Source organism: Akebia trifoliata, chromosome 8 (genome assembly GCF_017979445.1).
Source record: "Akebia trifoliata isolate Shusen 1 chromosome 8, ASM1797944v1, whole genome shotgun sequence".
In the NCBI taxonomy this organism is placed as follows: domain Eukaryota; kingdom Viridiplantae; phylum Streptophyta; class Magnoliopsida; order Ranunculales; family Lardizabalaceae; genus Akebia; species Akebia trifoliata.
In genome coordinates this window covers 51,633,579-51,656,235 of record NC_141382.1, presented here as the reverse complement: position 1 = coordinate 51,656,235, position 22,657 = coordinate 51,633,579, and the positions used below count along the sequence as shown (strand labels likewise).

The 22,657-nt window shown below is 35.5% G+C and overlaps 1 protein-coding gene across 3 annotated transcripts; it reads left to right on the top strand.

Moving 5' to 3' along the window:
• The first annotated feature begins 126 nt into the window (after positions 1-126).
• Positions 127-22,657, top strand: LOC147397683 (DENN (AEX-3) domain-containing protein). Of its 3 annotated transcripts, none has more exons than XM_086449552.1 (19): positions 127-294; positions 1,254-1,582; positions 2,749-2,937; positions 3,573-3,656; positions 4,684-4,743; positions 4,990-5,034; positions 7,284-7,483; positions 9,085-9,567; positions 11,289-11,415; positions 11,539-11,736; positions 11,914-12,003; positions 15,192-15,254; positions 17,322-17,396; positions 17,558-17,608; positions 18,309-18,386; positions 19,226-19,360; positions 20,092-20,199; positions 21,824-21,889; positions 22,267-22,657. In XM_086449552.1, exons 2-19 carry the CDS (start codon positions 1,289-1,291, stop codon positions 22,333-22,335), a joined length of 2,415 nt encoding a protein of 804 aa, XP_086305678.1. In that variant the 5' UTR covers positions 127-294; positions 1,254-1,288; the 3' UTR covers positions 22,336-22,657. The 3 variants fall into 3 exon arrangements, 2 of the variants coding, with proteins under 2 accessions (XP_086305678.1, XP_086305677.1); XM_086449551.1 differs by having other exon boundaries at positions 128-294; positions 1,239-1,582; XR_015180329.1 differs by lacking the exons at positions 20,092-20,199; positions 21,824-21,889; positions 22,267-22,657 and having other exon boundaries at positions 1,239-1,582; positions 18,297-18,386; positions 19,226-19,275.

Sequence of the window (22,657 nt, the reverse complement as noted above, 5' to 3'; positions counted from 1 at the left end):
GTGATTACAAATGTAGAAAGAATCTTCACAAAGATAACGGACGTTCTCATGCCGTTTAACATTCGACGGACACGAGGCCTATTTTTTCAACCTTTTTTTAATCATTTATTATTATTTCTAATTCTGTGTTTTTATTGATTATTCATCTCTCTCTCTTCTGTTCGTCCTTTTCTTTTGGGGATTTTCTATAAGCAAGGGTTGCAGAAAGAAAAGCTTGGTTTGTCTCCCATGGCCGTCTGAGCTTTCTCTCTCTTTCTCTTTCCCTCTCTCATATAATCTATCTCTGTTTGTACGGTGAGTTCATTTAGAATCTTATTTGAAGCTCTGTTTATTATCTGTAAATTCATTTTCTGATCTTCTTTTTCTCTGTTCCTTCGATTTGTTTTTTTCATGGACGATTACTTAATTTACACAGAAATTCGTATCTATTGATCCATACTAATAGCCTCGAATCTAAACTCCTTTCCTCTGTATTTTCTCTTTAATCTCAATTAATTCTCTTATATGTGATCGGTTTTAAGGAAATTTCTTTCGGTATTAGTATGATAGTATCCTCTTCTTGTATCAGATGTTTCTTTATTAAATTCCTCACAGAAAATCGCAGCCTCTGTAAATACAAGTTTTGCATAAATTCAGTTTATTTTAATAAGCTGTGTTGGCCTGAAAATCCATGTTTTAGTTAGTTCTTGTGTTAGGGAACTTTGTTAGGCTAGGAAATTGGCTTAATATGATGGTAGAAATTTCATGCTGAGTAATTTGACACTGATTTAGTGACTTAAGCGACTCTTTCAAACTCTCTTAAGTGATTCTCAATCCATGGGAGTTTATTTAGAAGCTTAAACTGTGCATAAGTATGCGAGGGTTAGTAACGTTCAAGTTCAAATCGATAGATAAACTAGTTAGTGTTCTTTACTGTCACAACTAGGTTTGTTTTGTTAGGTGACAGGCGAATTTTTACGCTGGTTGCCAACTTGACATAACTCTGGGACTGTAACCACTAGGTTAAAGGATTGAATTCGGGCCTACCCACCCAAAAAAATAGAAATAGAAAGCTTATCTGTACCAATCTTGTTTATAGTTGAATTTGATCAACGAAAATGATTAGGTGGCAACAAGTGTTGTGAAGTCAAGTGATGCCACATTGAATTTTAGGTGTCGGTTTCTACATAAGAAGTATGTTACTTAAATATTTTCCTAGACTGTTGATAGAACGGGATTTTCGTTTCGTGATTTTGCAGACTTTAATTTATCAGCACGAAGGAAGATTTTGGTGGCATAATTTCTCAGTATGAGTAACAATGGAGATTCTGGTAGCCCTGGATGGAGTACTTCATTTTTCATGCAGACAACGGAGGATGTTGCGAGAGCTGTTGCAGCTGCTGCCACCACTGTTCGTTCTCCACGTCCGTCAGTAGTGTTTTCGTCCAAAGACGATAACAACCAACTTCAGAAATTACAACAACAGGTTACAAGAGTATTAAAGGGTTTCTCACCTCCGGCTGAAGTGAAAAGAGTGACTTATAATCCAGAAGTTCTAACTAGCCTAAAGCGTCAATGGGCAAGGTTTCAATTGCAATCCTTGGTACGCTACTCTCATTTTCTTCTGATTCAAAAGTTAATATACTTGAACACAATTTTTTTAGCATATTTAACCTGTAATTACGAGGGATAACTCTTTTTGATGCGTATGAAGGATAATTGTTGGTGATATGTAAATGGATCTCAAATCTTTTTGTCCATGAATTTGCTTTCATTTTGACTCCAGTAAAGCTTTGCAATTAATTGTTCATCTGAGTTTTGTTGGTAGTGTTCAAGATGGTGGTTGATAGTAAACGGATCCAAGTTGAAATCTTTTTGTCAATTAGTCGAAGTATTCACATTCGTGCAGCTTGTGAAACGAAAAGCATTTCATTAACCTTCTTGTGTACTTGTTACTATGTGTTTATACTACTAGCATGAAAAAAAGATAGAACCCCACCTCCATGTTTAAACATATAAAAAAAAATATTTAAACTGTAAGGGGCAGAATTACGTTCTAGGAGGACCGTTGGTGTTGTTCGTTGCCTCATAAAGCCCAATTTCCAAATCTATTCTTATTTTATCTAAGAGCAGCATGCCCATTCATAATTTCATCATTCAAGTTGGGGAGGACTTACCTTAAGATTTTGGATTTAAAAGGAACTTCAATGACTGGGAGGTTGAGTTGATATATTGTCATATCGGTAGTGTATCTTCAACTACTATCTGTCCTGTGAAGGAAGACCATCGAATTTGGGTAAGTAGCCGTGATAGAGTCTTCTCGGTCATATATATTTTTACCATGCTTTGTCCTTTTCTCCGCATTCAATCTTTCCTTTTATTCTTGTCTGGGGTGCAAAGTTTTCTTCTAAGGTTGCTTTCTTCATGTGATGGCGGTAGAGTTGGTATCTCGACCTACTCTCTCTCTCTCTTTTCCTTCATTTTTTTTTTAGTTTGTGATGAAATTCTTATATCTATGAAAGAAAAAAAATTGTCATACCACATCATGATTTCTATCTTGATTAATGATCCTCTATTCAAGTTTAGTTCGATAAATTTTAAGCCATTGTTTGTAATGTTTTATTACTTGCTGTATTTGCTCGTGAGATTCAATCTCATTTTTGAGATTATGTGTTTCTTATTTCTCCAAAAACCAAAATGATTACATTATATTTGTATGCTGTATTTCTTATGTATTAACAGTGCATCTCTGGCAATTACATTGTTCAGGATCATAGGTCTGTTAAAGAGCCGTCCAGGATTTTTGAAAGCATGGTAGTAGTTGGTCTTCATCCTAACTCTGACATTGAGGCACTTGAAAGGCAGATTTTTGCTAGAAAGTCGGAGGGTTCAGGCAAATTGCGTAGTGCCTTGGGTGGCCAAAACCAAGCCCGTGTTGAACCTAACCTTGAACCTCAGGTGCTAATTCGTGGATGCAACATTGGATTGAGATGCTTCTTAATATTTTGTTACCTTGTTGAAATTAGGTGAAATGGTTAATTAGTCTCATGATTTGTTTGGGCTTATGGTTTTCTTGGTCCCTCACTCCCACTACTTATTCTATTGATGGTAGAGATATTGAAATTTGGTTGCCTTGAATAGGAGGATAAAAAATATTGATCCATTTTTTTCCTTTTTCTTTGATGATTGTTCAAGTAGGTTTTGATTTTTAATTTCTAGTATTATTTTCACTACTTTTTTCTTGTGTCTCTGATGCTAGCATTGCTGTTGGCACAGTATGGATTTCACTGATGACTATTTTATGTCTTCTCCATCTACATGATGTCCCAACCCTGTTTATTGGGCATGCTTACTAACATATACTTATGCATTTGAGCTATTTCGTTGATGTACTTTTTCTAAATCAGTTTTATTATGAGTCGACTTAACTGATGCCTTTCACTGAACCAAACTGCTTATAATATTCTTAGTTTACCTTTATTATTACCAATTTTACATTGCAATTATGCCATAGGAATTGAATGCACTTGATTTACAGGTTTAGTTTATAATTTTTTCTTTTTATTAAAAGAATCTTCCTTTTATACTTGCAGGTTTTGTTTGTATACCCTCCAGAAAAACCGCCACCACTCAAATATAAGGATCTCCTTTCATTCTGCTTTCCAGGCGGCCTAGAGGTTTGCTGTAAACTTTTTTTTATTGATTATAAATTTTTTTATGTTGCTTTTGGGTATGCCTGTTTTTAATAAGATCAGGAACTCTGGTGATGGCGAGTTTTGAACCCAGGTCTATGGTATCAGCACCCATAAACTTTACCAACTAAGCTAGAACACCCATAAAATTTACCAACTAAGCTAGCTGTCACCTTCAGTTTGGTGTAAACTTGATGGGTCATTTCATCTTGCGCTTGGAGTTCTTAGTATTCCGCCTGTATTTTCTGAAACTTGGGCATCTCTGTTAATTTCCTTCTTGTTTTGTAGTTGCTTATGCGTATTGTGGACCCATTTTGTGTAACTAATTGGAAACTACTTACTTATTGAACAAATATCACCTAAGAAAGATCATTTTTCCTTCTTCTTCTAATCTTGGGATTTAAACATTAAAAATAGCTTTTTTCTTTCCACTAAATTTGTTTTCTCGACGTCTAATGGAATATTTTTCCAATCCTCTGGACTCCTAGACCTTTTTTTTTTCCCATAAGTGTAACGTTCATTGGAAAAGAACAATATAAATAGAGGCTGGGGCTACTTAGAACTAAAAAAAGCAATAAAGAGAAAAGAGAAAAAAAAAACAAGGTAATAAAGCATATAAAAGACAATACCATCATCATCATATCCTAGACTGGCTAAAATGACTACCATCATCAAAGCCTTATCCCAAAAATTTCGGGTTGGCTGAACAAATCTTGTTCCTACATTTAATTGTATCTAAAGCCATGTCTTTTATTAATTCAAGCATGTTCATATCCTATCTTGCCATCTCAATACATATCCACTTTGGGCTTCCTTTCCAGTTTATTGATTATCAGATTTCCCCATACTAAGCCATGCTTATTTTTATTAACTGACTATGAGCGAGTTGTATTTGAGTGATGTATCATGTTTATTTGGTATCACCCTTTTTTTGTGTATTCCATAAACTTAATGTGAGAGAGGGTACCCTTTTATGCATGATTGTTTGAAACCTTGTTAAATTCACTGCCAGGTTCGTGCTATTGAAAGAACTCCTTCAATGAGTGAGTTGAATGAAGTACTTCTTGGACAGGTAAGTTTGTACTTTCTTTCTCCCTATCTTGTATAGAGTCTGTATTAGCCTACAGAGTAAATGTTCTTGTTTTCTGTAATATTCCTTCCTGCCTCTGTCGAATCCGCTTCTTGTCTCTAGGATTTGCATCGCCTCAACTGCATTTCAGATTAGCATGGTTGAAGGTGTTGTGTCATTGCCAACATGTATATGCATTGTGTACACTAATAGCAGATTTAGCCATTAATGTGCTCTTAAATTTTGCAGGAGCACCTTAAACAAAGCGATCAATCCTTTGTATTTCGTTTACAGGTAATCTTTGAAATATTAATTTAGTAATAATTATACACAGTAATTTTTCTTCTTTAAACTCAATTTTGTTTTATGACATAATTTATCTACAGTTCCAATGTAATTTCCACCATTTCCATATTAAGGTCTGAAATTTAATATCTAACTTGCATCGATATGTGAATTTGACCTTTTTTGAGATAGCATTTAATCCACTAAACTTTTCAAAGTTATGGTAAAATACACATTAATAACAAAACATTCATACTTGTGCATCATTTTTGTTATAAAAAGGTGGTAAAATAAAAAATAAAATCTAAGGTCTAAACATCTATTCTCTCGATCCTCATCCTTCGTCCTGCACTTTTCATAGGGCATACAAGTCCTCAAATAATAGAAAAATACTTTGTTCAGCCTTATCTTTGTTCTTCAACTTAAATTTTATTTCTTTCTTTCTTTATTTTTTCTTGGTAGAACCATACTATCTTTGATTGATTTGGTATAATATTTTTAGTCATTAAAGTTTTCTTTTTTTGATGAGCAAAATTTCATTAAATAAAAGGAGAAGTTGGTCGAGATGACCAACAATACAAGGAAAACTTTTCAAAGGTATGGTAAAATACATTTATTCATAACAAAATGTATATTCATTTTGTCTCCCTAAAAGGAAGTGAAAAATAAAAAATAGAACCTAATGCCTAAGCATTTCTACTCTTAATCCTCTTCCTTCACCCTTCACTTCTCATAGAGGGCACTCCAGTTGTCAAATTAGCAGAAAAATACTTTATTCATACTCCTATTTGTTCTTCAACCTTTTTATTTTTTATTTTTTATAGGTTTAACTGTGAAGGTGGGGTTTTTTATCCCAGATTTGTTGTATTACTCCACACAGATTTTACCACCTGATCGAGGTGGCACCTTCTTTTTCTTCTTCAACTTAGATTTGAACTTTCAATTTCTTTTGAACTGTGGAAGCCGTGGTGATTTTGGTATGAGATTTTTATCTGCCAGACTTTTCAAAGATGCAGTAAAACATATAGATATTTGTAACAAAATAGTGTATGCTCATGTATCTATTTTTTTTTTTGAGAAGGGGTAGGTTGTGAAAAAAATAATCTAGAGCGTAAACATTTCTCCTCAATCCTCTTCCTTCACCCTCCACTCCTTGCAGGGCCACAAGTACCCAAATTATCAGAAAACTTTTTTCTGATAGGTAAACAGGATTCATTAAGAGGAAAAAAAGAATGTACAAGAAAGGGGGATGAGATATCCATCCCAAAAAGATAAAAAGCAAAGAAAACCTTACCTATTGGACTAAATCTCCAAGTTACAAACCCTATCCCAATTTACAAGAAAACTACTTTGTTTATCCCTTATATCTGACAGAATTTGAATGGTTTCTTTGAGCACCGAAAGCAATCTATGTGAAACTTCCACCGTACTGCACACAAGTACTCAAATAATTAGAAAAATACTTTGTTCATCCCCTATATCTGACAGAATTTTGATTGTTCCTTTGAGCACCGAAATAGGTCTATATGAAACTTTCACCATACTGCATTTTTGCTCTATTTCAATTTGTGAACTATGGTTAAGCCATTGCAATGCTATCTCTGGTGCTTGCCTGGTCACATACTTCTTAGGCAAGAACCTGATCCAGGCTATTGGGTGAGTGGTAATCAAGCACAAGCCTAGTGCATGGGTTTGTAGGCATTTGGCTGGTGACCAGTAGAGTGTCTATACAACCTGACATACCCAGGGAAAAACTTAAGGTGGTTATTATGTTATGCTTTTTGTTGTTTGCCAGATCTCAGGCAGATTGCTTGTTTCATCTTCTCATCTTGACCTTCATTATTTTAATTTCAGTATTATGTAATATGTATCATTGTCAGCCATGCACTATAACTGTCATTTGCCTCATCTATGACATGTGATTTAGATTTTTTTTTTTTTTTTTGCTTTCATGTTGACCATTATCATCGGAGCCTCATACTATTTGGGTTCCATAACAGTAATTCTGTTCATCAATTCGAATTTCTAAACCATCTTGAATCATATCTTTCGCTAATGCATGTTGTCCTCAAATCTTTTTAGTATGTAATATGCTTTTCATCCATCCCCTAGCCTTTTAAGAGTTTTCAATTTCTACATTCTGGGCTTTTTCATGTTCTGCATTGTATATGAAAAACCATCTCAATCTGAATGATTTTGGTTGTTCGGCTGTCTTATTGAAGAGCAATTCTTATGGTGGTTTCCATGTTTTTTCCTAGGTGGCAGATGATTCAACCTTATATGGATGCTGTATGCTTGTTGAGGAAATTTTACACAAACCTTCAGGACTGATTTCTATGATTTCAGAGAAACAACCCTCCCGCTCATCTTTGCGCCGTCGTATTTTAATCACACGACGATGTTATTGCATTCTCTCGAGGCTTCCATTATTTGATTTGCATTTTGGTGTACTGAATAGGTATGTTCTCTTTGTCCCCCCTTTTTTTAATTTATTTTATAAGTAGGCTATAGTTATACTGAGTGGTTGCACTTATTATTACCTAAGCATGATAAATGATCTTGGTTTCCAGTGCAAAAGATCTTTTTAGATTTCTCTCATGGCACCCCCTTTCTTTTCTTTTTTCCTTTTTCATATTTTTTGGCTTCTTCAACTCCATAAAAGTGTGATTGATGATGAATTGCACAAATGTATTTATACCAAATATGAATTGCTGGAAGAACTCTTGTGAAGGAATCATCATCATTTCTGGTTCTTTACCCTGATTTTTCATGAATCATTTAGTAGCGCCTAAAACTAGTTCAGTTCTTTTGCAGCAATGGCACTGGAAGATCTAGCAATGGATGACAGATTAAGAACCTATTCTATTCCCTTGCTAAGATTTTGCACCTTTGAAAATTTTAATTAGCATTTGAATTAAAAAAAAAAAAAAAAAATTTCTTGGCAGCGTATGAAATACATGGAATGAACTCATCAGCCTTGGATAGGAAACGACCTTTCAAAAAAAAATCTTTAATAGGAAATGCTATAAAGACTCCATGGGTTTGTGAGATAATTTCACATCGAGAACTTAGTGGGAGCTGAATTGGCTGGGGGACTTGGAATGGGTCCAGTTCTCAAAAAGCTTGGAAACAACTAGATAGTGTTCTAATATGTTTTTAAAATGAGTTGAAAGAATTGTAACATGTATGTCTGTTAAATATAATTCTGAAATTGAATGTATTTATTTGTGTAGCTACAAAACTAAATATCAACCAATAACTAGGATAAAAAACAATTGAAGTTCCAAAAGAAGACACTATTCGTCACTTTATAGATGAATTAAAGCAAGTAACGGTAGCGTAACTGTGGTGTCCCTGAGTGAGAGTGGGAGTCAAAGTGAGAATCTAAAGCTGGAGAGAACATGTGACGATAAGATGTTGAACTTTTGAAGCTCTAGAAAACAATTTCTTTTTTGCTTAAAGGATTGGTTCTTGTTTCCTGTGTCAGTGTTGTCAAAGGTGTTGCCTAGGTCCCGCTTAGGCCCCAATTGCCTAGACACCCACTTAAGAAGGGTTTCAAAAATTAATGTTAAAATGGTAATTTTTTGTAATATTTTATTGAAGATCATGGTTCAAGGGGGATGCAATTAATTTTAGAACAAGGTGAGTGTCTCAAACATTCACCAAAACTTGTAGAGGTATGTCTAAAATTGAAATACATATTTGAGAAGGGGGGCATTAAATTGAATGTTATTTGTTTTTCATGGTTTTTATTTTACTTTTCATGTTTGTTGTTACTAGACTAGTTGGCTTGCTTGGTAGTTGCTATTAACTTGGTAATGGCATATTTATCATTATTCTTGTGCTCTTTTTTTATGACCCTTACCACATATAAAAAATTGAAATATTAATGTTTTGTTGCTTAAGCCCCGCCTAGCACTTTTAACAACCTTTATCAAGAATACCATGCAATGATACTTCCCTATTCAAACTACCAGACATTCACTTATCAAATTTATGGACTGCATTACTTTCTTTATCGATGTTTTACATGTTGGCACTTTTTTATTTTTTTTGCAGCATCTTCACTGAGGAAAGGTTGGAACGGGTAATGAAAGGCATTGATATGTTAGATTTGCAACTACCGGAGGGATACAGCGAGCAAGAAGATTTGCAAGATAAATCTGATAGTATTTCGCCGAAGCATGATTGTGCAGAGGACATGCTAAATGGACATGCAGAAACTTCTGAAATAAGTACAGAAGGTTCTACCCCCAGAAGAATTGATTATGGGAGTCAACTGGAGCATCAAGTGTTTGTTGAGGGGGAGTTTGATTCACTGAGGGAAGGCAATGGTAGCAACATTGTATCTCCAATCAAATCTGAAACAGAGATGCATACAGCCAAGAGGGAATTTGGCGTGACAATGCAGATCTCCGATGCTCATGACATTTGTGTTAATGAGTCAACTGTAAAAAATCAAACAGCTGATACACGCTTACCTGAGGCTGTTCTGCCCTTTTTGCGGTATTATCAGTATGAAAGCTCTGAATCTTCCACAAGGTATACCATTGCAGTTGTCTGACATTGACATTGATGGTGGAGCTCATCTACTCTAATTGCTTGCTTTTGGGAAGTTGGAAAAATATTATATTGCTGAACTATAATTAACATCAATTTGATCATAATCTACATTTTTTGCTTATTTTTGCTGATGAAGGCTATATTGATATTATAGCACATCTAAAAATTCCCTGAACTGTATTTTGTACTGAAATTAGCCCACTTGAAATTATATTGGATTCTTCAATTTATTTATACCAATCCCATCTTTAAAATTAGCCATTCACAATTTGGACTTAATTGAAACCTATAATTTAGTTGGAATAAGAATTTGCTGATGGAAAATGAAATAAGGATTGGTATATTTTGAATTTGACTTTCAGACTTATCTTCTTTTTCGTTGTTACATTTCAGCATTGACTCTTTGAATAAGTCTATTTAGTACTGTTTGATTTTTTTGGATGAGTAGTACTGTTTGATTTTGACAGAATGATTTGAGTACTCATAGAAACCTGACTGTCTAAGAAAAGCTACAAACTGTTATGAGCTTTGAAGGGTTCTATAATGATTAATGCATTGAAGAACTAAAATACTTAAATATAATATGCATAAATCCTTCACAATCCATTAAATCCTTCACAATCATTATATAAGGATACGGTTTTGTACAAATACTTGCACATAATAGAAAATTTGTTTACCTAGCAATCTCAATATGGACTACGGAAATTCTATTTTAAGTTCACAGACGTAAAAAAAAAATACATCTTTTTTAGAAAGAAAAATCAATACCATGTGTAATCAATTAATCGTCAACTTAAATACCTCTTCACCTCTGGTTAGGGAAGCCTAAATGGTTGATCTTTCAAATTGCGTGCATAGATATGCATTTCTTCACACTTGTGCGAGGTGAGGTTTCATGTGAGAAACACAACTTTGAAACTATTTCTTAGTGTAATTGCATTGCAAAATTGCTTGTTGTACTGTTAAGTTCATTCCTCTTAAAAGTAGATCAACCTAGTGCCTTGAAAAATGTAGAGAGATTAGACTTGTGATTATTCTTTAGCTTGTGGAATTCCTTGTTCTACTTCATGTCCATCAATTCGACCACTTAGATGTTCCCTGTAAAAGGCCATATTTACTTCTTATTTGACTGAAGGGAGTTCATAAAATCAAAAGCAAGGATTTCAAAACGTAAAAAGTGAGTTACAATTGAGGGTGGACCTATGTTGGATTGATCTTTTGTTTTAGTAGAAACATATAGCAAGAAACTTGTTCCCGATTTGGCTAATTAGTGAAAACTACCTACAATTTTCTCTCTTCTAGTATTTAAATTTTTGGAAAAATCAAGGGCACAGAATAATTCATTTTTTTTACCTGAACATATGTAGATTTATTGTTCAAGTTTTGACCTGAAAATATGCCTTATATTTCAACTCACAAGATCTTAGGGAATCCTAAGATCCAAATCATTAGTCTTACCTGAATTTGTAAGATGACCAAATGATTGTTGAATTCTTGTTTAAAGGGACTCATTCTTAAGATTCAGTCATCTAAGTTAGAATTTGGTATGACATGTAGAATTCAAAAGTGGGGATTAGTGGGGAATTTGATATGAATTGTGGCGTAGGGTAGTAACTTCAAATAATGGACATTTCGTCGAATTGGTATGATACAGAATCATTCAATATAACTACAACTGTATCATTTGGTGCATGCAGCTTCCAGGGTTCACCTTGCGATGACAGGAATTGTAGGAGTGATGTGGATGAAGCAGAAATGGAGGAGACCTCTTCCTCGGGTCAGGAGGACTCCAGTGATCACATCGACATCCTTGAATGGGCTAAGGTTCAAAGTCTTACCCTCTGTTAAGACATTTCTGCACGTGTTGCAAGCTTTCAGCCAGACACCCCTCTTGTTCCCTTGAAGTCTTCTCTTGCCAATCACACATTATTTTAATTCATCTTTCAGGCAAACAATCATGGATCTTTACAAATAATTTGTGAATATTACCGACTGCGTTGCCCTGCTAGAGGAACAACCCTTACGTTCCACCCTCTCGATCACCTGCATCCTTTGGAAGTTCAGAGATCTGGTGGAACAGTTCTGCATATTGCTGGCTCAACAATTGATTTGAGATATTGCCATACAAGTCTGGAATTTGCAGAGGTAGATTGCCATGGTGGCTTTGTAGGAACAAATGAGTTAAGCTCATTTTGTATACTCACAGTTGATTTGCATTTGATTTCTCTATTGCATGTTCTCCTATTATTTTATTTTTTATTTTTCTCTACTTTTCTCAAATGCATAGTCTATTTGTATCTTACTGCTCTTGGATTTTATCAGGCACACAGTGCGCTGTTGACAGAGGAGGAGGCAGGTGCTCTATCTGTCTGGACTGTTGCATGCATATGTGGCTCTTTGCGGCTTGAAAATGTAAGCCTCTGCATCATGTTCTCTGAAGAGAAATTACAGTTTGTTCTCCACAAAGTAGAATTTTCAGGTCTTGCATTTTTTGAACAATGTTGAATTTTTTGCTCTCAGTCAGATTGGCAACAATTATTTTAGGAAACTTTCTAACCCTCAAGCAAGAGCTACTTATCGTATTGTTATATGAGGGAGAAGTAACTTCGAATTCATTACATAATGGCATTAGGACTGCAATTAGTGGAAATGTTTCCATGGATTGGTGTAGATATTTCTAAAGGTTCAACCCATTACCAATAGATCACCCATGATTCTAGAATTCTGCACATATGCAGTGAGTTTGCATGATTTATGGAACTTATTTTTTTCCATATTTATTTCTTATTTTTGGTCCATTGCAGTGCTTTTATTTGTAAAATATTAGGGAAAATAGTTAGAAATTGTTCTTTCATATGTTAAGTGGGGTAATTTTAAGAGTTGGACCAAGAGAGTTTGTCACTTCTAGTTCTTTTCTCAAGCTCCTTTTTTTATTGGACTCATAGATGTAACCATGTAGGATTTATCTGATATAATATTGTACTCTCACCTGGATCTATGTTAGATTTTGTTTTAGGCTTACCCAGCAAATGAATTATGGTGGTTGAGGAATTTACATTAACTCCATTAAGGGCTTGAACTGTTACTGTTAACACCAATTGACAATTCTCTTTATTTTATTTAATGAGTCTCCGACTGGTTTCTTCAGGAGCTCTAGTTATGAATTTACATTAACCTCCTAATACCTTTTCTCTTTATCATAGTAGTGGCAGCCCAGTGGGAGGATGATGGTAAGGAAAATTGATAATGGGGACCTTTCTGTTTTTGTGGTGGGGATCAATAATCTGGTGGTGTCCCACCTTCAGTTTGCAGATGATACCTACTGTTCCTTGATGCTTCGGTAAATCCATTTTGAGATTTCTTAGCGAGATTGTTGTTTTGAGGCTGTATCGGGATTGACGATCCTCCCTAACATGGAGGTTCTTGTTGCTTTGTTGGGTTGTCAGGTTGCTTCCTTGCCCTCCTCAAACTTAACCTAGCTTTAAGGGCAACTTAAAAAAGATCGACAATTGCAGAAGAGTGAGTCAGAGGCTTCTCTCTTGGAAGTCACTCCCTAAAGTTGTTTGGATTTCTTTGATCAAAAGCTGCCTAGCTAGTATCCTGATATGTTTTCTCTCCTTATTCTTAGTCCCCATAAGTGTGGTAGTCAAGTCAGTCAAGTCAGATAGTATGTTCTGGGATTTCCTTTGGCATGATGAGGAGGGGAAGAAAAAGCTACAGTTACTCTGTTGGAGACTCATTTTCCCCTCTAAAAAGCATGGGGGACTGGGTTTTCATTGTCTCAGGTTGATGAGCCTGTGGTTATTTGGGTCTGAGCCTAATTCATTCTGGAGAAGAGTTAATAAAGCTAAATTGGGGAGAGGGAGTGTGGTTGGGAGAGTGGGCTAGCGGGTTTTCCTTATGGTAGTGTTTTGTAGAAAGAGGTTCTCAAAGTTGCTCATGCTTTTCGGAAAAAGAGTGATTTCATGGTGGGGAGGGAATATAGTTCAATTTTGGGAGGACCACTGGTGTGGAGCACACACTCTCATGGACCAGGTTCTTAATTTGTTCACCTTGTCCCAGAAGGCGGCAATGCAAACCTCAAGCTTCTTGGTAGGACTTAGGACGTGCAGATGTGTTTTGTGAAGGATTTTGGTTTCCGCAAGGCCCTTAATGATCACGATATTGTATTTGTGGCTCGTCTTACTGATAGGCTTTCATCAGTTTAGTTTGACCTGGAGGCAGATGATAGGAGGGTGTGGGAGAGTTGTCGCGATGAGTCATTCTTGGTGATATCGATCTTCATGTCCTGCAGAGGGACCCATGCTTCGTTCCCTTATGTGGTTATGTGAGAGCCAAAGGTCCCTTCTAAGATCTCATTCTTCATTTGGGCAGCTGTGCAGAGTAAAATTGCCACAATTGACCCTTTTGGAAGGGATGCTACTACCCAAACTTTTGTCACTTCTTTAGGCAGGACGGTTGCATACTAGTATCTAGATATAAAACTACATTCTACATTTTTCTTTCTTTCTTCAGAAGGAAAACAAAGTGCTAAGGCAAGTGAGGAGAGAAAGAAGTTAGAACATGTTAGGGTTTCAATAGTTTAAAAATGTATTTAAATGTTGAAATAAATATTCTGCTTCAAAAGGAAAACAAAAAAAAATCCTTGTTTCTCAATTGCATATTAGTATCAATTATAATACTACATTCTAACATTTTTTGCTGAAGTTTCCATCATGAAGTGATACTCCTCGTTAGAAAAGGGGAGACATCCCATTGAATAAAAGCTCTTCTTTAATATGTTAAAAGGCATATTTATTGAATATTAAGTTCATGTTGACTGTACAATTTAAAATGAATGTATTTAGATAAGGTCATCTACTTTAATATCACATAAATAATATTTATATATAACAATTGGAAACAAAATATTTTAAATTAATTAAAATTTCTTGGTTTAAGTGTTTTGTCATATGTCAACCATGCGGACACATGGTAATTGACCGGGAATTCTTAAAAAACAGCTTGCCCGGTTGCATCTTGCATGGATTTACATTATTAAATTCTGACTGCAAGTCTATTTTACAGATGAATATGGTTAATATTTTGCATTCTATTCAAAGTTCATTGATATTTTGATGCCAAATTTTCTGCAAAAATAACTTTGAATGATTTTGCATCTGTTGTAATTATGGTCTTTGAATGTGAGATCTAAGTTTGATGCACCGAGTTGAGTCCTATAGCCATATTAGGAATTTTAGATTTATAGATTTTGGACATATTTTTGTTGTATTGCTTCTGGTTTTCTTTTGACTGGTGAGAAGTATGAATCTATTCAGAACCAAAAAATAAAATAAAAGGAATTGGGACCAATAACTTATCACTTAAAGGCACCCGGGAGGCCCATGCACATCCACATGAATGCAAACGCTACAGTTTGAAACATTTGGGATGGTTACAGGGGCACATCCACACAAATGCAAACTTGTGAACTAGTTTTCTTGAGGAATTCTATTTCATAAATTAGTTTTTTTTATCCATATTCTGTACCTTGAACATTTAATTGGTTTACTTGAAGGTATGCACCAGCTATGATTTATGACTCCGTTTGCACATTTCAGGTGTTAACAATGTTTGCAGGGGCACTTCTAGAGAAGCAAATTGTGGTGGTTTGCTCCAATTTGGTATGTATCAGTTATTGTACTGAAGTTGATTTATGAATAATAGAAAACAATGGTTTTATTTGGGTCAAATGCATGTGCTCTGTGTGTGTGGGGCTGTGTGTATGTGATGTAGATGAATGTATATTGAAGAAAGGGGGGGGGGGGGGGGGGGGATGTGCTGTATTTCGGACTTACCACTGCTGAAAGTTATCGACTTCTTGTTAACGTGTAATTCTAAATTACTCTGTTATTTAAGCATATTAGGGATGCGTTATCTGGGCAATGTTCCCCTAGGGGAAAATGCATTCATGTGGTCTAGTTAATAGGATGTTCCAATCCTTGCACAATAGATTTCATATCTGAAATTCTTGAGAGGATCACTTTAGTGCTATAATTCAGAAGACAGACCCTAATCCAGCTTCAGACCACTCTACAATTACATTGGAGGCTGGGTACCATCTAGTCATCCCATACCTCTCCAATTTGAGAACATGTGGCTCCTTCATCAGGATTTCAATTAATTGGTGCACCAGTGGTGGAATTCGTTTTCCTTTGGCAGTCGTCCAGAATTTTGCTCCCAATCCAAATTAAAGGCTTTTAAAGAGAAATCAAATCATGGAATTATGACTATTTTGGAAGGATAGAATTGAAAAAACCAATGTGGGACGATATGGAAAGACTGAACAGGAAGGAAGATGAGGGTCACCTATCAATTGAGGAGAAATGGAAAGATTTAACCTGAAGGAAAATTTTCAAAGTAGTAGCAATGGAAGAGATTATTTGTTTTAAAAAATCGAGGGTGGAATGTTCAAAGGAATGGATAATGACACAAAATTCTTTCATCGGATGGCTAATAGTACATAAGATCAAATTGCAATTCCCCGCTGAGAATTGAAATCCCTGTACATAATCCAGGATTACTGGAAAAACTAAGAAGGATAAAACTAGAAATGAATGCATTCCTGAGTCCTGGTGTAGTAACCCCAATTGGTGATAAATTAAGAGAATGTCGATTAATATAGTTTGGTCATGTGAAACAAAGATGTACTTGTTACTTGTCTTAGTTGGAAGGAACGTGCAAGTTGAATGTTCTAAAAGAGTAGGAAGAAAACCATTAAGAACGTGGACTAAAGTTGTGATCGAAGGTATGAACATCTGTGAATTAACAGAAGGCATGGGTTTGGAATTGAATTGAAGAACAAAATCATTCTGTCGACCCCAAAATTTTGGGTTAGGCTTTGATTCTGTTAGAGTTTAACTTCAATTATGTATAACTTTTATCTTTCAACTTGTTTGCACTTCACAAAGTTTTTATTGAACAGTTTCTATGTATTATCAATTTACTTAGGGTATGTTTGATTGCACATGGAAAATAGGGTGGAAAATCAATTTTCATGGAAAATGACATTTTTCAAGTGTTTGATTGCACATGGAAATGGAAATTCATTTTCCACCCCATTCAAAAAGTCCACTAAATCATGGATTTCACTTTCCCACCCATATGGGTGGGAAAATGAAATCTACCCATATTTTCCATCCTCAATTCTTCCCTACCACCACCACCATTACACTAACCTCGCCATCGTCACCATCGCCGTCGCCATCGGCTCCGTCTCCGACCACCTTATCTCTCTCTTCTTCTTTCTCTTCTTCTCCTTCTTCTCCATCCCTCACCTCCTCCGCCACCACCACCACGATGTTCTCCCCCCATCTTCCTCACTTACCTCCGTCGCCGCCATCGTCGCCGTCATCGCCGCAGCCACCGTTGCCGTCGTCGTCGTCACCACCTTCATCGCCACATCCTCCCCCCTCCCTCTCCTCGTCATCTTCTTCTTCCTCTCCCCCTCCTCTCATCTTTTTCCTCCTTCTCCTCTTCTTCTTTTTTCTCATATTTTTCCATGATTTTATCCAAGTGAAATCAAACAATGGAATTTGATTTTCCAACCCTATCTATTTTCCACAACTAAATTTCCATGGATTTCAAATTCCATGGAAAGTGACTTTCCATGCAATCAAACATACCCTTAATAGAAATGTTATTTTGTATGAAACTCTCGACCGTAAGGACTCCAATGCATTTGTTCACAGGGAATCTTGTCTGCTTCAGTTCTGTCAATTATCCCCCTAATCCGACCCTACCAGTGGCAGAGCCTTCTAATGCCGGTACAGTACTCTTTTTTGCTTTATATGATCTCTTACTAAGATCTACTTGCACTGTTGTTTCGTCCACACACATATAATGTTTTTAACCTTTCAACTGGTGTTGGAAGTTCTGGTGTTACAGAATCTTGATACTTAATAGTTATTTACATATAAATTTCCAGGTTTTGCCAAATGACATGCTGGACTTTTTGGATGCACCTGTTCCATATGTAGTGAGTGTTCCATACTTTCCTAGTTTTGTACTTCTCTTGGTCTTGACCACAAAATAATGATACTACTTGAGCGTATCTTCAAAGACTGCATTGTGTTGGCCATTCTGCTTGTATATGATTAGACTTGTAACAAATATCCATATGAGACTTGATTTGAAGACAACAATCATATGTCTGTTCACTTTATGTATCAATATTTACTTTTCAGTTTTCATGTTATCTTGTTTAATTTTTTGAAGATTCATATGCTGTCTTGTTGGGTTTCCTGGGGGCACATGTCATATGCCTTCTGGTCTTGCTCAACACTGTTACATTGCATTCCTATATCTAAGTTAACATCTAGAAAAAGAATTGTTGGGATGTAGGAGTAAGTATTTACTGGTGCATGAATGGGTAACTCTTAATCTTACTCTTCCTTCTTTGATTACTCTCTCTGTGCAAGTAATTGTCTCATGTTTAGCCTTGAAGCCCACATAAACCTTCTTTCTTTTAGTTGTGCACTAGCAAAATGAAAGAAACATCATTTGCATTCATTATTTGAGATTGTTGAAGGTTCCTCTTTTGGTGGCCACATGGTAAAAACATTACATTCCAAGTCACCAACATCATTTTTTCCTTTTTATGTGGTTCCACTTTTTAGTATTCTTGAATCTTGATATCCAGTTCTATTAAAATAAACAATATTTAGTGCTGTGTGTAGGTTGGTGTAAAGAACAAAACTTCAGAAGTACAATCGAAGTTGGCAAATGTCATTCTGGTTGATGCCAATAAGAACCAGGTGTGGATCTTCTTCTTCAAATTATGTATTTATCTTTGCTACAATGCCTTTTTAATTTGACAAATTGCTTTTGAAGTTCAGTTGCATGGTATCATTCTAGGCTTTATTGTATTTTTTTCACTGGGTCGTTTAAGAAACCTTCAAATTGTCGAGTGTATATTTTCCTCCACTCTCGGGTGTGTTATACCCCAGTTAAGCCCCATATCCCTCTTATATTCATAGTTCTCCCCTTCTCCAACAGATTAGTCTTTTGGAGTAGTTGGTTGGTTAACATCGTATCAAAGTGCTAGGTTTGTATAGGTCACAGGATTGATTCTTTCCACCCTTATGGGTGAGGGGGAGTGTTGAGTGTATATTTTTCTCCACTCTCGGGCGTGTCATATCCCAATTAAGCCCCGCAATCCTCTTATATTCATAGTTCTCCTCCTCTCCGACGGATTAGTCTTTTTGAGTAGTTGGTTGGTTAACACAAATTAACTAAAACAAATTATATTCTCTAACATTACTTATTTATTTTTATTACAATGGGAAGTACAAACAGCACTTTGTGTACAAGTCATTGCTCTAGGGGGTCATGCTTGGTTGAGTAATTGGTTCGCATTTATTGTACAGAACAATGTATTGGTTTAAATATTTTCAGCTTTATATCTTTTCTATTTAAAACAAGCAGGCCCTATGTCCTATTATTGTTATTGATAGGTATTGTTTTTTCTATTTATTGTTCTGCTTGATCTTGATTATTGGTGATGATCAATATTCATCTTTCATTATTGTATCCAGCAGTTGTTTAAATGTTAAATTTTAGTTATCTGATTCTTTTCATTAAATGGTGGAAATAGGTGCGGGCCCCCACGCTACCACAACTGCCCCAGCACAAGGAGTTATTTTCATCTTTAAGTCCGTATCATGCGAAGCTTGTTGGGGAAAGCTACTTGGGGAGGAGGAGGCCAGTCTTTGAATGTACAGATGTTCAGGTGGGCTCTTGATGAATGATGACTAATGCAAGTGCTTATAACTCCATTTAATTGTATTCTTCAAAAAACAAAAAAACTCCATTTAATTGTACAAAGCTCAGAGTTTACTTGTATAATCCATGTAGTTCTATTTTGTTATATATTTTTCCAAATTAATAATCATAGGGTATATTAACACCTGGGGCATGTCAAGCAAAAACTCCACCATTTATTGTACCTTTTTTCTGTTCCATTTACATATTGTTAATCTTTTATTTTTTATTTTTCTGGCTATGGTGTTACTGTTTATGCCTCACCATCTTGTGGATGTATGCACCTTGCTTTTGACTATGTTTGTTGGTTGACAAATTATTCATATCTTTGTACAATAAACGTATTTCCTTCAACTGCTTTATCACATCTCTGTTTTTATGTATAGCTGGTTTCTTTATCACATCTCTGTTTTTATGTATAGCTGGTTTCCATGCCACCCCACCAGTAAGAGTTGCAATACCTACCCAAGATTCAAATAATTACATGTTGAAAGATCATGCTTTCATTGATGGGTTTACATTGACCGATCCTGAAGATTGCTAGGTCTTATCATCCTTAGCCCGAGCTACTTACCCAAATAACAGCATAGCCAAATATTGATGGCTTCCTAGAGTACCACATACTTATGGTTACACATAGTTTCTTATGGCTAGTAATTTTTTTTTTCTTGTCTCATACCACCATCTTGTTATTTGTAGGTTGAAGCTGCCAAGGGTTTCTTAGCGGTGCTAAGATCTTACCTGGATTCTCTTTGCTCAAACCTGCGCTCTCATACAATTACTAATGTGCAATCCAATGATGATAAGGTTGGTACTGTCTTAGAAAATAAAGGAAAGCTGGTTTATGTGATTGCAAATGTCATTACTCTCTGTATTTTAAACATTAACATTAGACATATTTTATTTAAGATGTGTTGTCTTTATTCTTGAACAATTATAATTGTTGTTATTATTATTGGGTATATTTAAAAATGTTTCCCAAAAAATCTCAACAAAATTGTTCAAGTCTCAATCAAAGATTGATGAATTTGGTGGATAATCTGTGTTCATACGTCACACTTGATGTGCATTTTTGGGAATCGAATATCAGAATGCAAAATAGTGAATGCTTACCTTTTGGGGAAATGTGGATTTCAAGGTTTTTTTTCTGTGCTACTCGAGGAGTAGCTTTGAACTCAATAGAGTAAGTGGACCATTTCTGAGAATCTAGAGGGTGGTATAAGGTTTGAGATGAGGGAGCACACATGAGCGAGAACTAAACTGAAAAGGTTCAGATTTTATTGTATGGCTCTGTATCTGGCATGTACGCGATGCCTATGGAGTCTTGATACCCTTAATGTCTGGTTTCAGTAACTTAAAATAAACAAATGTAGTGAAGATGTATTACAGTACTTATAAATGTTTTAAACTGTGCATATAATATGCTGTTACACTAAACCAACTACATTACTGGAATAGTTGATGGACAACCATGAGCAGGGTGCTCTCCTCCCTTAAATTATAATTTCCTATAATTCTTTTCTCGTAAAGGAAAATTGATTCTAAGAGAAGTTACTGGTTATCTTTGAAGGATTACTTCATTAACTGTGAAGCTATCGTTTGGTGTTTAGGTGACTATATTAATCTTTTTTGCATGAAGCATGATGTCTTTTAAGGTAACATGTAGGATGCATTGAACACATCTTCAATGTGGAGTTTCTGTTATTGTATTTTTCCTTAAATTTATTCTGAAATTACAGACATTTCACTTAATTATTTGTTTGATTTTAGCAAGAATCCAGCATTAGAAGCTACCATTTGGGTCTGTTCTTGCATTGCACACTCTCGGCATAATGTCATTACAAGCACTTGAGCTACTGTATCATCTATACTTAAATAGACGAAGTATAGCTATAACTATTTCCTCTCTTGAACTGGCACCTACGGTTGGAACTTTGTTACTCATATTGTTGGTCTCTATTCTGTGGGGCAAACAATTCAGTGTTTTCAGAGGCCTCTTTTTTGAGGATTTTCTCTTTAGACGGGGTTTAATTTGTAAAGGGAGAGGTTAGCTGCGTTTTGTTGTATTTTCTTGCCAAGGACACCTTGTCCTCTCATTAATAAAAGTTTTTATCGATCAAAAAAAAAAAAAAGTCCCTTTTTCTAACTCCTTTTGGATCAAATACCATGCGACCTTTTAGCTTGTGCCTAGTAGCTCTCAGATGCTTCGTTATTCCAGATTGTTATGCTTTCACTTTGAACCATGTTTGTATCAGCAATACAAATGGAGTCTGTCTTTCTCAGTGATAACAAATCACATTCTCTAAACATCATGCTTGAACTTTCCATGCTTCATACTATAACTGATTATGTGATAAGGGGTTTCCATTCAAAGAACTGACAGACATCTTACTAAATGCTAACTCTTCATTTTTTTTTTCCCCATCATTAGGTGTCATTACTCTTAAAAGAGAGTTTCATTGACTCATTCCCAAGCCGCCACAGGCCTTTTATGAAGGTAAGCTACTTAAGCATCTAATGTCATGTACGTCTATGTGTTAAAATATAAAAACATCGAAATTCTCATGTAGTCTACGCTGGTTTCTCCTTTAAAAATCCATCTAATTTATCGATTATTTCATGTAGTAGAATGAAACATAATGTTTTTTTTTTAATTTAATTTATAATGTTAAAATATACTTGTATCTTTTCACTGGTGGGCATTACATATTAGCCATATTTGAACTAGACAAAATTATGATTTTGGAAAATCAAGTAACCGCAGGACTATAGAAAGGACCTCATGCCTTGCTCCCAATGTTATTTAAATTGTGGAAAGCCCCAGTAAAAGCTGAAATCATACTAACATTTCCCCCCTATTTTCTGCTGGAGCAGCTTTTTGTGGAAACACAACTCTTTTCTGTACATACAGATCTTGTTCTCTCCTTCTATCAAAAAGATTAGCTCACACTGGACGGGATCACTTGGCAAGGTACAAGCCAGAAGTACATTGAAAGCAAGCTTTGTACTTTATAATGTTTTTTATTTTTATTTTTTATGAGTTATCTATTCCCAATTGGGGTGGTAAAATGTACTTTTTTTTTCCTACGTCTTTCCTCCATCCCTATTGCTCAGTGTAAAATAACTATTGATTGATTCTATGTTTTACAGCTCTGTTGAACCATTATGAATTAGTTGTTACCGAACATATGAAGAAAACATAGGACAGATAGGTGAAAAGAAATGCAATGCCATTTCACATGAGAACATAAAGACTATTTTCACA

Bases quoted from the DNA above. Each gene is read 5' to 3' on its own strand.
- LOC147397683 (XM_086449552.1), top strand. From the start codon at position 1,289: ATGAGTAACAATGGAGATTCTGGTAGCCCTGGATGGAGTACTTCATTT. The intron at 9,568-11,288 runs GTATACCATTGC...TGGTGCATGCAG, and splicing joins AGCTCTGAATCTTCCACAAG to CTTCCAGGGTTCACCTTGCG. The intron at 18,387-19,225 runs GTGTGGATCTTC...TGGTGGAAATAG, and splicing joins TTGATGCCAATAAGAACCAG to GTGCGGGCCCCCACGCTACC.